General features: G+C 40.0%; 1 protein-coding gene across 1 annotated transcript in view; it reads right to left on the bottom strand.

The window, feature by feature from the left end:
- Window positions 1-13,456: 13,456 nt before the first annotated feature.
- GMCL1 (germ cell-less 1, spermatogenesis associated) overlaps window positions 13,457-14,845 on the bottom strand; it is a 41,773-nt gene continuing 40,384 nt past the window's right edge. The window contains exon 14 of the mRNA XM_063078707.1: window positions 13,457-13,985. Coding sequence (XP_062934777.1) covers window positions 13,857-13,985 — 129 coding nt within the window. The 3' untranslated portion in view covers window positions 13,457-13,856. The remainder of the gene's footprint in view (window positions 13,986-14,845) is intronic.

Genomic DNA, 14,845 nt, shown 5'->3' with positions numbered 1-14,845 from the left:
AGGGAGATTTGATGCACACAGAAGAGAAGGAGGCAATGTGTCCACAGAAGCAGAGATTGGGGTGATGCAGCCACAAGCCAAGGAATGCTGGCAGCCACCAAAAGCTGGAAGAGGCAAGGAACGGATTCTTCTCTAGAAACTCCAAAGGGAGCACAGCCCTGTTTGTTTTTGCCACCTTGATTTTGGCCCATTGAAACTGATTTGGGACTTGTGGCCTCCAGAACTGAGAGATAATAAATTTCTGTTATTTTAAGCCACATCTGTGTTAACTAGTTGCAACACCCTCAGGAAACCAATACCATCAGCAATGTCAATGCAGTAGAGAATCCTTTAAGAGCTAAAAAGTGTCCACTGCATTTAGCAATATAGAGGCCACTGGTAAATTTGCTGAAAATTGCTTTTGTGAAGAGTAGGCTAAGGCAAATTACAAAGGATTGCATTTATCTTTCCTACTCACTAAATTCATAACAGCACTGGAAATCAGGGAAGACGCCATCAGCAGACCAGAAATTGAGAAGTTTCCCGATCAGAAAAATCATACCTAACACAATATCAACTCAATGTAGCTGAGGAACAGAATGACTGAAAAGATGAGCAGATCTGTTTTCCCAGCAGAGCCGAGGAGACCTGTAAGCTCAGCAGAATCGGGCAGGAGCCAAACCATCCGTAGACAGCAGGCAGTGGGGCTGAAGAGTAGCAGTAGGGACCCAGTGCTCTACACTGTGAATGGTGTTGTGTCTGCATGCAGCTGACAGGATGGGTCTGTGCACACATGAGCCTTGGTATTGGAGAAACAGGGCATTGCCCCAGAAAACTTCAGGTTATCAGAGTGGACATGCAGGAGAAAAAGTAGGGAGAAACAGCTGAAAAGGTGATAACCCTCCAGATTAATTTCTCTATTTCCCCAATTGGGTAAATCACCACCTGCAGCTGGGGCATGCTGAAAGAAAGCCCTGCTTTCCGTGTGTCTTACTCCATTTGTGCTGCTATAACAAAATACCAAAGACTGGATGGCTTATAAACAACAGAAATTTAATTCTCTGTTAAATTCTGGAGGCTGGGAAGTCCAAGATCAAGGTGCTGGCAGATACAGTGGCTGGTGAGGGCCTGTTCTTCACAGAAGATGCCTTCTCTCTGTGTCCTCAGGTGGTGAACATAGGGCTATCTGTCTATCTCGAGCCTGGTTTATAAGGGTACTAATCCCATTCATGAGGGCTCTACTCTTATGACCTAATCTTGTCTCCCAAAGGCCCCACCTCCTAATTCCATCATACTGGTGATTAGGTTTTAACATATGAATGGGGGGGGGGCACAAACATTCATTGTATAGCACTGTGCACCCCAGTAAACTCACCTTAGTCAACCTGGAGAACTCAGCAGTCTCAACTGGGTTTGGACTGCTTGGGAAAACAGGACGACTTTCACAGTTTCTGAGGAAATGTCACCCACTATCACCAGTGAATTATCTAGAAGTTCATATTTTAACTTAAATTTTTATTTTGAAATAATTATAGATTAATAAAAAGTTGCAAAGATAGCACAGAGAGGTCTGAGTACCCCTCACCCAATGATTACATCTCATGAAACTAGTGTACAATCTCAAACCAGGAAGTTGACATTGGTACAGTGTGTGTGTATAATTTTGTCATTTTATCACGTGTGTAGATTCATGTAACCACCACCACAATCAAGATGCAGAACTATTTCATCATCGTGAAGAGCTCCCTCATGCTCCCTTCTTTATTGTCTCATTTATGTACCTGTCTTCCACCATCCCTGACCCCTGGCAACCACTAACCTTTTTTCTATCTCTGTAATTTTTCCTTTTTGAGAATGTTATACAAATGGAATCATGTGGCTTGTGACCTTTTAAAATTGACTTTTTTTTCACTCATCATAATGCCTTTGAAATCATCCAAACTGTTGTATCAATAGTCTGTTTCTTTTCATTGCTGAGCAGTATTCCAGGGCATGATATATAACAGTTTAACTATTCACCTATTTTTGGACATTTTGCTTATTTCTGATTTTTAACTATTATAAATAAAGCTGCTATGAATATTTGTTTTTGCATGGTCATAAGTGTTTTTTTATCTGGGATAAATGCCCAGGAGTGTGATTGCTGGGTTGTATGGTAAGTGCATGTTGTTTTTTTTGTTTTTTGGTGTTTTTTTTTTTTTTTTGGTAGCTGGCCAGTATGGGAATCTGAACTCTTGACCTTGGTGTTCATGATCTTTTTTACAGAAGGTGCCAAACTATTTTCCAGAATGGCTGTGCCATTTTATATGCCTACTGCCAGTGTGTGACAGATCTGTTTCTCCACATCCTCACTAGCATTTGGTGTTGTCACTATTTTTTATATATTCTAATAGGCGTATTGTGATATCTCATCAGTCTTAATTTGCATTTCCCTAATGGCTGTCTGTATATCTTTCCATGTTCTTATTTGCCATCCATATATTCTCTTTGGTGAAAAGTCTCCATGTCTTTTGTCCATTTTCTATTTGGATTATTGATTTTTTGACTATTAGAGTTTTGAGAGTTCTTTATATCTTCTTGGTATGAGTCCTTTGTCAGATATGTGTTTTGCAAATATTCTCTCCCAGTCTGTAGTTTATCTTTTCATCCTCTTAACAGGGTCTTTAATAGAGCTAAAGTTTTTAATTTTGATTACGTGCAAATTATCGAATTTCTTTTATTGATCACGCTCTTGCCATCATGCCTAAGAATCCTTCACCAAGGCCCAGGATCCTGCTATAGGTTGAACATTTGTGTCCCCCCAAAATTCATATGCTGAAACCTAATCACCAATGTGATGGTATTAGGAAGTGGGGCCTTTGGGAGTTGATTAGGTCACGAGGTGCTGCCCTCATGAATGGGAACAGTATCCTTATAAAAGAGACCCCAGAGAGCTCCTTTCCACCTTCCATCACGTGAGGACAGAGGAAGACAGTCATCTGAAAACCAGGAAACTGGTCCTCACCAGACACCAAATCTGCCAGTGCCTCGATCTTGGACTTCTGTCCCCAGAACCGTGAGAAATAAATTTGTTGTTTATAAGCTACCCAGTCTAGTATTCTGTCATAGCAGCCTGAAAGAACTGTTTTAACAGTTCCAAAGACTTTCTCCTATGTTATCTTCTAAAAGATTTATAGCTTTACATTTTATATTTAAGTCTATGATCCATTTTAGGTTAACTTTTGTATAATGCGTAAATTTTAGGCCATGATTCACTAAACCTCTCAGTGTGGAAGTTTGCCAAATGCTTTTTCTGCATCAATTAATATGGTCATGTGATTTTTCTTCTTCAGCCTGTTAAAATGGTGAATTACATGAATTGACTTTCAAATTGGTTCATACTGAACCAATATGACCCAGCAATCCCTCTGCTGGGTATATACCCCAAACAAATGAAATTAGCACCTTAGAGATCTCTGTGCTCCCATGTTCACTGCAGTATTCACAACAGCCAAGACATGGAAACAACCCAAGTGTCCACTGATGGATGAACAGATAAATTGTGGTGTATATAAAATGGAGTATTTATCTGGCCTTAAAAAAGGAGGAGATATGCTATTTGCAACAACATGGATAAAACCAGAGGACATTATGCTAAGTGAAATAAGCCAGAGACAGAAAGAAAAATACTACATGATCTCACTTACATGTGGAATCTAAAAAAAAGTCAAATACATAGAAACAGAGTAGAATGGTGGTTACTAGGAACAGTGAGAGGGAGGAAGTGGGGTTACAAGTCAAAGGGTACAAACTTACAGTTATATAGAATAAGTAAGTCTAGACAGCTAATGTACAGCAGGAGAACTATAGTTGATAATGTATATTGAAAATATTCTATGTGGGTAGATTTTTGGTGCTCTTACCATACACACACAAGAGGTAACAATGGAGGGTCATGGATATGTTAATTTGCTTATCTACAGTAATCTTTTCCTTGTAAAAATTTATTTTTTATTAGCATATTCATTGTCACAAATCATACTTATTCTTTTTGCCCCTTATCCAGTCTCTTCCCTTCCCTTCCCTCCTTCCCCCTCCTCCCTCTAGTAACCATAGATTTATCCTCTCCATCTGATAGATTAACTGTTCCTCTGTTGGTTTGTTGCCTAGATGACCTGTCCAGTACTGAGACAGGTGTGATCAAGTCCTCCCCTATTATCGTAAATCAGATGCTTCTATTACTCTGGAATGTGCTTTGTGGAGAGAGAGGGCCTCTTTTTTTTTTTTTTTTGGTCTCTGCTGGTGCCTCTTGTGTCAATGCAGTTGAGAGTCTGGCATACCATCTGCATGGTGGCTGTGACTGCTGCTATATAGACACTTCTGTGGCAGCCATGGCAATTGTGGTGGCTATGGTGGGCTACCTGTGTGGAAATGGCATTTTTGGTGTGCTCTCTACCTAGTTGCAGCTGGGTTTGGCTTCCCCCAGCTCCATGCCTCATTCTAAGATGCTGTTGCAGAGCACTTGGGCGGAGGAGAGGGGAAGGTGGAGGGAAATAGGATGGGAAGAGGGGAAAGGTGGGGGGCATGATCGAGGCCCATGGCCCCCCCTTATATCGCCAGGGGGCTTCCAGTAGCAGCTGGGTTGCTATTGGGCTGGATGTAGACATCAGGGGTGTGTGGCTGAAGCCCTAGGCCCCCTACCACCCTGGCTTGGGAGCCTAGGGCACTTCCTGTGGCTGCTTGGTGGTTGTTGCTGAGCTAACTGCTGATGTCAGGGGGCATGGCTGAGGCCCTTGGCCTTCCCTGCTCCCTTGCTTGGGAGCCCAGGGGGCTTCCAGGCCTTCTAGGTTTTATAGGTGTTCTTTGGTGGTGTTAGACCTTTACTAGTTAATATCAAACTTTGTCTCCAATCTGTGGGTATTTTGTTTTTTCTTTCAGTTCTGTGTTGGATTATTTGCTGTTCCCACCACTTAAACTCTGCACTGGAACTTTGTTGTCCTTTGCTTACTTCTAAAATGGAGGAACTTCCTGTGGAGACCACCACTTGAGCCCTGTAGTTGAGCTAAGCTACATTGTTTCATTGCTGCTGATCCCCTGGGGAAGGCTTTTTGTGCAGCTCAGGTTTTAATGGTTGACCTTGTAAATACTTCTGGGTCTGACACACCTGGGTTGTGTGAATACTCTGGTCTGGACCTAAGTCTTTTCAGCAAACTGCGCCATCCGCAATTCTGTATTCCTGACCAGTCTCCACTGAGTGGTCCTGTGCTGATTGGACAGCAGATCAGCTGTCCATGCTGTGCCCCAGTGTTCCTCTGGTGGGCCCATCTCCTCCACTGCCCGCACTCCAAACACTTTCCATAGGATGGGCCATGCGCTGGTCCCTTGTGATGACTCACTGGCCTCTGAGTGGCTTTTTTCTGTTGTCTGTGGCTCCTACACTCCTACATGGATCCACAGGAACCCTGTCAGTGGTCTTGCTGGCCTGGAGGCCACCAAGGCCCTCTTCTCCCCTGCCGCCTCCAAGCAGCTTCATACAAAGGGCACAACTGCAGCTTTTGCCAGTTCTTGTTCTGTGTGCTTACCAGCTCCAGCCTTGAAGTGGCTGGGGCTCGAAATGGTGGGAGCAGTCCTTTCTTTCTCTCATCATGGCTTCTCCTGCCTCCCTGACCTCCAAAGCTCTCTCCTCTTCTCCTGCCTCTATGAACTCCGAAGCTCTAGTGGCCCTCGTTTGGCTCTCCTTGCTTCTTGTTGTAAATTGGCTGATTTGTGGGAGAGGGATGCTGGGGACCATCTATTCCGCCATCTTGACCAGAAGCCTACAGTAATCTTTTCACTATGTATATGTATAGCAAAACGTCATGTTGTGCACTTTAAATACATATAATTTTTTAAAAAAGGAAAACAGCTCTGGGTAGTCAGAGTTTACATTTCAACTGCATTGCTCAACTGCTTTGCCACCTTGAGCAATATACCTAAGCTTTAAGCTTTCAGTTTGCTCCTCTCTAAAATGGGGATAATAAAATTGAGTGCTTTAGGTTGTTATGAGCACATAGTAAATGTGTGTTTCAAGATGTAGTAAATGTGTGTTAAGAGGTAGCTAGAATTTGTTTTAATCAGGTATGGTAAGATGCAGACAAGGAAATTACTGTTATGATGGAAGAATTTTTCACTTACAGGTCCCTAGAAGCAGGAGGCATGGTATTGCCTCATGGCCTCACAGGGTAGCACCAGGGTTGGTCAGGAGAGAGAGTGGGGGGAAAGCATGGGTGAAAGATGTCATGGTGGTTTTCATGGGCAGGAATTGGTAAGGCAGGCAGGGTAAGAAGCTTTAAGACTGGCTAGTGTGAATCATTTCAGCAGACTCTGGAGTGAGAAGCTGTTTGGATTTTTCTGGTCCCTGGCCCTGGTGTGATTCAGGCAAGAGAATAGTGGCTTGTGAGTGTTCCTTGAAGGAGGTAGTTAGGGATATGGGCTTTGGATTGGCTGGTTTGCATATGAAAGGCATGCTCCAAGGCAAGTCATTTGCTATCTCTTGGAATTGGTTAGTCCTGGCAGGGGCAGTCTCAGAAAGGCCCCAGATGTCAAAACATCAAAAAAAAAAATAAAAAGGCATGATTAATACAGTTAATTATTAATCACGCAAACATTTATTGCACACCTATCAGAGGATTAAACAGTGAAAAAGACACAAGTCTGTTCTTGAGGGGGAAGAACAGGATATAAGGAGGGCACATACAATGAGTACCTGACTGGTTTTGAGGGTGAGGTTGTCCAGAAAAGTTTCCGGGGAGAAATGAAGTCCAAATGAGTCCCTAAGTAAGAGCAGAAACTAGCCGGGTGAAATGGGGTGATGTGGAGGTGGAAGAGATTGTCCAGGCAGAGAGTGCATGTTCATGGACAAAAAGCAAGGGAGAGGATGGGCTTTTTAGAGAACTAAAGAAAAGTATGGCAGGGGCCGGCCCGTGGCTCACTCGGTAGAGTGCGGTGCTGATAGCGCCAAGGCCCCGGGTTCGGATCCCATATACGGATGGCCGGTTCGCTCACTGGCTGAGCGTGGTGCTGACAACACCAAGTCAAGGGTTAAGATCCCCTTACCGGTCATCTTTTTAAAAAAAAAAAAAAAAAAGAAAAAGAAAAGTATGGCAGCAACCTAGGGAGCAAGGTGTGGAGATGTAAAGACCAGGCTAAAACAGAGTTGTAAGCCACAGAAAAGAGTTGTCCTGAGGGCAAATGGGGAGCCATTGAAGAGTTTTAAGGGCAGGAGAGAATCAGTTATGAGTTTACACAGAGCACACTTTGGGTAATATAGAGACTTGATTAGAGAAGGAAAACACATAGGAGGCTGGTACAATAATCTAGGGTGGAAATTATAGCAGCCTGTACGAGAATGGTAGCAGTGGGCAAAGTGAGAAGTGGCTTGCATTTGAGATATAGTTAGTAAAATCAAAAGAACTTGGTGATTTCTGGATGCAGACCATGAGGATGTTAAAAGATTCAAGAATGACATCTAGGTTTTTGGCTTGCACAACTGGGTAGATGGTAGCATCATTTGCTGAAATGAGGCATCAATACAAATTCTGGGGAAAGCAGATGTATTCAGATCTGGACATGTTAATTTGAGATGCCATTTTAAACACCCAAGGAGATGCCAACTAGATGTGTACCTGGGAGCTCAGAAGAGAGATCTAGGCTGGAACTACAGAAAAAGAAATCATCAGAATGTAGATGTTCTTTTGAAACCATGAGAGTGCACAAAATCAACAGGTGCAGGCTCAGGAGAGAAAAGTGCCTGGAGACAGCCAGAGAAGAATACCAAAACAAGACTAAGGAGTAGTAAGAGAAATAGAAACCAGGTGAGTAAGATATCAGAGAAGTTTAAGAGAAAGCTGCTTTTTAAGAATAGAGTAGTCAATTTTAAGTGTTCGTTAAAAGGAATTAAAAAACACATCAAACCTATAGGACTTAATAACAAGGTCTTCAGTGACCTAGAAAATTTTATTTTGACCTAGGAAGTTAAATTTTATTTTACCTTTCCTACTCTTATTTCATATAAATACTAGTCTTTACAAAAGTATGCTACTTTATCATTACATATGAATGCATGCTGTTGAGTCAGCAATTCCTCCCCCCTCCCCTGCCAATTAAATGTAATCTGATTACTAGCTAAAGATGGAGGTTTCCAGTCAAGATGGCGGAATAGACGGTCCCCAGCGTCACTCTTTCCTACAAATCAACGAATTTACAACTATAAAAAATGTAACATCAGCTAAGCTGGGCCGCTGGAGCTCAGGGGAAGAGGAGGAGAGACCTGTGGAACTCATGAAGGCGGGAAAAAACACAGAGAAAGAAAAAACTGCTCTCAGCGTTTTGGGCCACGGCTGCTTTAATGCTGGAGCACATGGAGCAGGAGCTGGCAGAAGCTGCAGCTGTGCCCTTTAGATGGAGTTACTTGGAGGCGAAGGGGAGAAGAGGACTTTGGTGGCCCCCAGGCCAGCAAGACCACTAACAGGGTTCCTGTGGACCCATGCAGGAGTGAGGAGCCAGAACAGCTGAAAAGGGGGGCTATTCAGAAGCCGGTGAGTCATCGCAAGGGACCAGCACAGGGCCCGTCCCATGGGAAGTATTTGGAGCATGGGTGGTGGGGGAGACGGGCCCACCAGAGGAACACTGGGACACGGCAAGGACCTCTCCCCAATCAGCACAGGACCACTCAGAGGAGACTGGTCGGGAATGCAGAATTGCATGGGGTGCAGTTTGATGGAAAAACTCAGGCCCAGATCAGTTTCTACACAACCCACGTGCAATGAGTACCTAGAGAGCTGGAAGTACCTATAAGGTCAACCATTAAACCCTGAGCTGCATAAAAAGTCTTCCCTAGAGAAACAGCAGCAAAGCAGCGATTTATTCAACCACACAGCTCAAGTACTGGTTCCCACAGGAAGTTCCTCCATGTTAGAAGTAAGCATAGGACAAAAAGTTGGTTCCGGCCCAGACACGCCAGCAATGCCTTGGGGCCCACCATGGGACATGACGCATGGAGTCAGGGGCAGGCCCCCGCTCACAACCACTCACAAGACCAGCACCTTGGGGCCCTCCCCAGGAACCCGAGGATAAGAGCTGGGACCAGCCAGACCACACTCCCACATCCAGGCACACCGTGCCAGAGCCCCAGGGCATGGAGAAGGGGACCGGACCCCCCTCCCACAATCAGGCACACTGTGCCAATGCCTCGGGGCCTGCCCAGGGACCTGGGGCTTGGAGAAGGAGATTGGACCCCCCTTCTGCAACCAGGCACATCTTTGTCAGTGCCTTGGGGCCCACCTGGGGCATGGAGAAGGGGACCAGACCCCCCTCCCATAACCAGGCACACCATGCCAGCGCTTCGGGGCCCACCCAGGGACCTGGGGCACAGAGAAGGAGACTGGATCCCCCTCCCACAACCAGGCACAGCTCACCAGTGCCTCAGGGCTCGTCTGGGGACCCATGGCTTGGAGACGAGGACAAGATCCCTCTCCCACAACCAGGCTCACCGTACCAGCGCCTTGGGGCCCACCTGGGGACTCAGGGTATGCAGCCAGGGATCGGTCACTTTCCACAACCAGGCATACTGCCAGCACCAAGGAGCATGCTAAAATCATCTCCTCCACGTGGGTGGCCCACCACAGCCACCATGATATCCATGGCTGCCGCAAAGGTGGCAAGACACCACAACCACCATGCAGATGGTCCGCCAGCCACTGGAGGAGTGCATTGACACATGAAGAGTCACCAGCAGAGATTAAGGAGAAGGATGTCCCTCCCACAGAGCCCATTTCAGAGTGACAGAAGAGGCATCTGCTCTATGATTGTATTTGGGGACCTGTTCATGCCTCTCAGCATTGGACAGATCATTTGGGCAGCAAATCAACAGAGTAACCATTATTCTTTCAGAGGGAGAGAGGAAATCTACGGTAATTAGAGGGGGAGGGGGGATGGATAAGGGGATGGGGAGGGATTGGACAAGGGGGATAAAGAATAATTATGATTTGTAACAATATATATGCTAGTAATATTGATTTGGTCAACATATTTCAATGTTGAACCCCAAAAATATGTATAATAAATTTTGATTCAATAAAAATTCAATAAAATAAATAAAAATAAAGATTGATACCGTTTGAGACTTTTTGCTTTTTGTACCCCTATACCTTGGACCTTGGGAAGAAATAAAAATTCTCTAGTTGGAGAGGGAATTGTACTATGCCTTTTTTTTTTCTTCTTCTATTTAATTCAGTCAAGTGATTGGGTCCACATTGCTTGAACATATCATTCCAGGTGATTGACAAGTCATCTATACTTACCATTTGCTCCCCTGGCCCTATTATTTTTTCTGTTTTCATGGGTTCATCTGTAAGAGAATATAACTTTAAACACAGTTTCTACCATTAATAGTCCAATATTCTAAACCACCTCTGTCAGACAGAACTTTCTGCAGTGATGGAAATATTCTTATCTGCACTGTCCAATATGGTAGCCTGCAGCTACGTGTGGCTACTGCACACTTACAATGTGGCTAATGTTGAGGGAAAAATTAATGTTAATTAATTAATGCTGAGGGAAAAAATTAATGTTAATTTACTGAGGGAGTAAATTTTTAATTTTAAAAAATTTTAACATAGCAACCAATGCAACAAGCAGAACTTGTTTGGATCCCGATGTTAAAAAATCAAGTGTAAGAAATTAAGAGGGAGGGGGAGTGAACTGGAGAAATTTAAATATGTTCAGTGTTTGATTGTATTAAGGAATTATTATTGATTTAAGAAATGTGATTATATACTGCAGTTACGTCTTTTATAAAAGAATTCTTAGCTTTTAGATACACATACTGAAATATATACAGATGAATGCTATGATACTGGGATTTACTTAAAACAATCCGGAGGGAAGGCAGAAAATAGGTGGGGGGGTACAAATAAGACTGGCCATGAATAAGTGATTGCTGTAGCTGGATTTATTGCGTATGTATTAAATCTTTCATAGTAAAAAGTTTAAAAAAATTTAAAAATAAAATTAAAAAATTAAAAAAGTTTTAATGTGGAAAAAAAAGCTTAGAGTTAGCTTTTCCAATTACATAAACAAAGTGTTGGATTAGATTAATTTGGGAGTATTGATATCTTTATAATATTGTATCTTCCAACACATGTATATGGTATTTCTTGATATTTAGTCAAGTTTTATTTAATATTTCCAATTAAGTTTTATAATTTTCTTCATATAAATATTGTACATATTTCGTTAGAGATTTATTCCTATTGATTCTGTGCATGAATTATTGCTATTGTCTTTTTACAAATTACTCTTTTTACCTGATGCTGGCTTAAAGAAACATAATGAATTTTTGTGGATTGATTTGTAAAATAAATAAGTAAATAAATATTTTAATTAAATTTAAATAGCCACAGTAACACCTGGTAACCCTATATTTGCATTTGATGTTAAAAACTGTTCACATATAATGGTAATTCTATTGAAAGACTTGAAAGGTGACAAAATGTTAGCTGCTAAACACTTGGTTAAAAAAACAAACAGTGAGTACCACTATTCTTCACTCAATTTTGTCTATCTTATTAAAATTCAAGCCAAGTCCATTAAAAAAAAAAAAAAGGAAAAGTACATTCATATTCTTTTTTAATAATTTAGCATGAAACTCTATACCATATTCTCTTAAGGACCTCTTCTTTACTGACAGAAAAGCAAAAATAATTATTAATGAGTAAATATTGTTTTCTAGCCCTAGCAGTTAAAAAAAAAAAAAGACTCATAGAGGCTGTAAAGCAAAAGTTGACAAACACAAAATCTTTCATGTACACAGTTTATATGATATTTCAGCTAATACTATTAACACTTTACTGAATATACTCCTATTGAAAAAAGAAAAAACAGTACGCAAACACATTAAAAATATTTGGTAAGAAAACAAAAGCAGATCTTTACTATCAATGTGAAGTACTAGCTTACAATTATCTTTCTCAAATGAGAATGTAACTTATATGACTATGGAAATAATTATCCTGACTATGGATGACAAGCAACTTGGCCAGGAAAGAACAATGGACTGGAACCATATATAATTCCAATTTGGCCAGTTAATTTATATAAGTAAAATGATAGCTTATTTCACTCATTAGTATACTCCAACTTTAATTATCTTTACTTCCAAGATTTGTAAAATTTTAATTATTCAAATAATTCAATTTAAGTTGGGTATATATGTGTGTGTGTGTGTGTGTATATATATATATATATACACCTATAATATTAATACATAAAGGGTAAGGAAACTCTCATGCTGTAATTAACAAAGAAACAAACAACAGCATCTCATGAGATATAATTATAACCAAACATAAAAATAAGAAATGTATCCTCCTGATACAACCAAATCATTGTATTAGAAACATTTAAACTACAGTTCTGGGGGTGGAGGGGAAAGCATTTAAAAGGTTCCTTTAAATTAAACCAAGTGGATGAATTTTGAAAGATCAAAGGCAATTAAGAAAACTACAGTACACACACATTACTGGAAAAGAAAAACTACCAGTAAGTTCCAGAAGTTAAAAGTAGGTGGAAAAAAATCTAACTAGAAAGAAAAAAATTCTGGTTTCAATTAAGTTTTTTTGGTTCACTTTATGTAAAAGCTTATTTATTCTTTTTACAAATGGGCATTTATTATTTGCACAGATACATAAAAATGATTTGCATTTTAAAAAAAATACTAAAAATATACATTAACCACAAAACTACTTATTCTGACTGAAAAGAAAATGAGCGTGGCTATTTTCAAAATAACAATAAGCACAAGAAGCCAACATATATAAATCATGAAAAGGGTACGTCTCATTTTTGACAAAAAATAAGTTCTACTTTTACATTAACACTTTAATATCAGCTTCTGTATTAGATCCTTTGACCTTATTTACATTTACTATGAAATTTCTATTAGTATGTGTAACTCAAAGGCACTCAGTTCAGAGGTAATAAAGTCCTGAGCTTAAGAAGGAAACAGGATTCCCAACTAAAATTTGAATATAAATAATTCTAAAGATCAAAGAATAAGAAAATGTTTAAAATGTAATATTTGGAACATAAATTATAACCTAATAATAAAGGTGTACAGAACATCAAAGAAAAGACTATGTAAGGCAAAGTAATATCCTCAGAATCAAACTGATTTTTCCCTCATTCAAGTTTATTTGAAGGTCCAAAGCTGATTTTCTTTGCTGTTGCTAAAATCCTAGGAAAGCTAAATTAAAAGAAAATAGCATGAAAATGTTTATGTTTAATAAAAAGATCCTCAGCTTCGTCTCCAAAACTATGAAAAAAGTATTTAACAATTAAAAGATTGGAAAGATATTAGACTAAAACGAAAAATCATAATGAGCAGCTGAAAAAATTAAAGAACAGCTTTAAATGCACCAATTGAGAGAAAATTTATAATTAGTCATTCAAATTATTCCTTTAGCGTTCTTTTAGCCAAGTAAAAATAAATTTACCGATGGATAACTGAGGTTCACTATAACATTAGTAGGATGAAAGTTTAAGCTAAAAATTAAATCTATATTTTGTTGCAGAGATAGTGAAATTTACCTACAGCAATTTTTTACTGATGCTAAATTAAAGGCATGAGTTGACATCTGTATTACTTAAGTGGTTTGACAGATATTTTCTTGGCTTTAAAATGTTTTTTGATGTATGCATAGACATGTAATGAGGATAAAAATAATCTTCGGTATTATCTGTACAGTTCATAAGGCCTTTGTCATTGTTAGTCACCTTAAATGTGAATATCAGTAGGGCCATTAAATTAAAACTGGCCTAAAAAGTTTTCAAAGTGCTACTGTTTCCAACTGATGAGATCCTTAGTTTTCTGGGTTTTCTGGGTGACGATTATTTTCAATTCTTTTTTCTGGCGATATATACAAGAAGTTACAGCAGATATATAAAGGGAAGATCAGAAGCTTGCTGTCCAAGTTCATCACCACTTGTTCCTATAAGACAGATTTATAGGTTTAATAAGTAGATAGCAACATTTAAAAAATAAAATAATTAAATAAAAACCCAAACTATTGAATTGACTGAACCAAAGGAGATAGTATGGAGTTAACTTGCTTCTGGAGTCTGAGAGCCACAGCTCAAATCTTAAAACGCCCACCCACTTGCTTTGTGACCTTGTCAACTGTAACTTCCTTACTATAAAATGGGGACAATAAGAGTACTCGCCTTATAGGATTACACTGAGGATTAAATAAGACAATGCACAGAGGGTTTAGCAAAGCCAGCTATATATTAAGTATTTAAAAATTGTATTTCCATTACTGCAGAAATTTCTATTAAGTACCTACATATCTTATGAACAGATACAGTGTGCAGAAATATATAAACTTCTCATTTGGATTCAATTTCTGATGGCCATTAGATATAGCAAATCATTGGGATGAAGGGGGGGAATCATTATTATCAGCAACAAGCAGTACTCTTACTCTTGTCTAAGATTTCCCTCTGTCCCTATGACAAACATGTTATTTGTCTCCTGGAACATAAAATACATTGTCACGTAAAAGCAACTTCTGGTTCAGTTACATAAATACACATGAGAATGCTCTGAACTCCCACAGAGGCAGGAGTTGATACTACACCTGAGAGCCACAAATATAAACATCACTAATGCTATAGATCTCTTTGGAATCTCACATATCCTTTACCAGCAGCCTCTGGTGAACAGAATAAATCCTCAGAGTAAAAGCAGCAACAATGATGTGAGAATTCCTACTTTAATACTTGAGATACATTCTCTGCAATATATGCATTAGTTTCACTTTATTTTATACATTTTAGAAAACAGACTATT

The sequence above is a fragment of the Cynocephalus volans genome, chromosome 14 (genome assembly GCF_027409185.1).
Source record: "Cynocephalus volans isolate mCynVol1 chromosome 14, mCynVol1.pri, whole genome shotgun sequence".
Taxonomy (NCBI): domain Eukaryota; kingdom Metazoa; phylum Chordata; class Mammalia; order Dermoptera; family Cynocephalidae; genus Cynocephalus; species Cynocephalus volans.
This window is presented reverse-complemented; position numbering and strand designations above follow the sequence as displayed.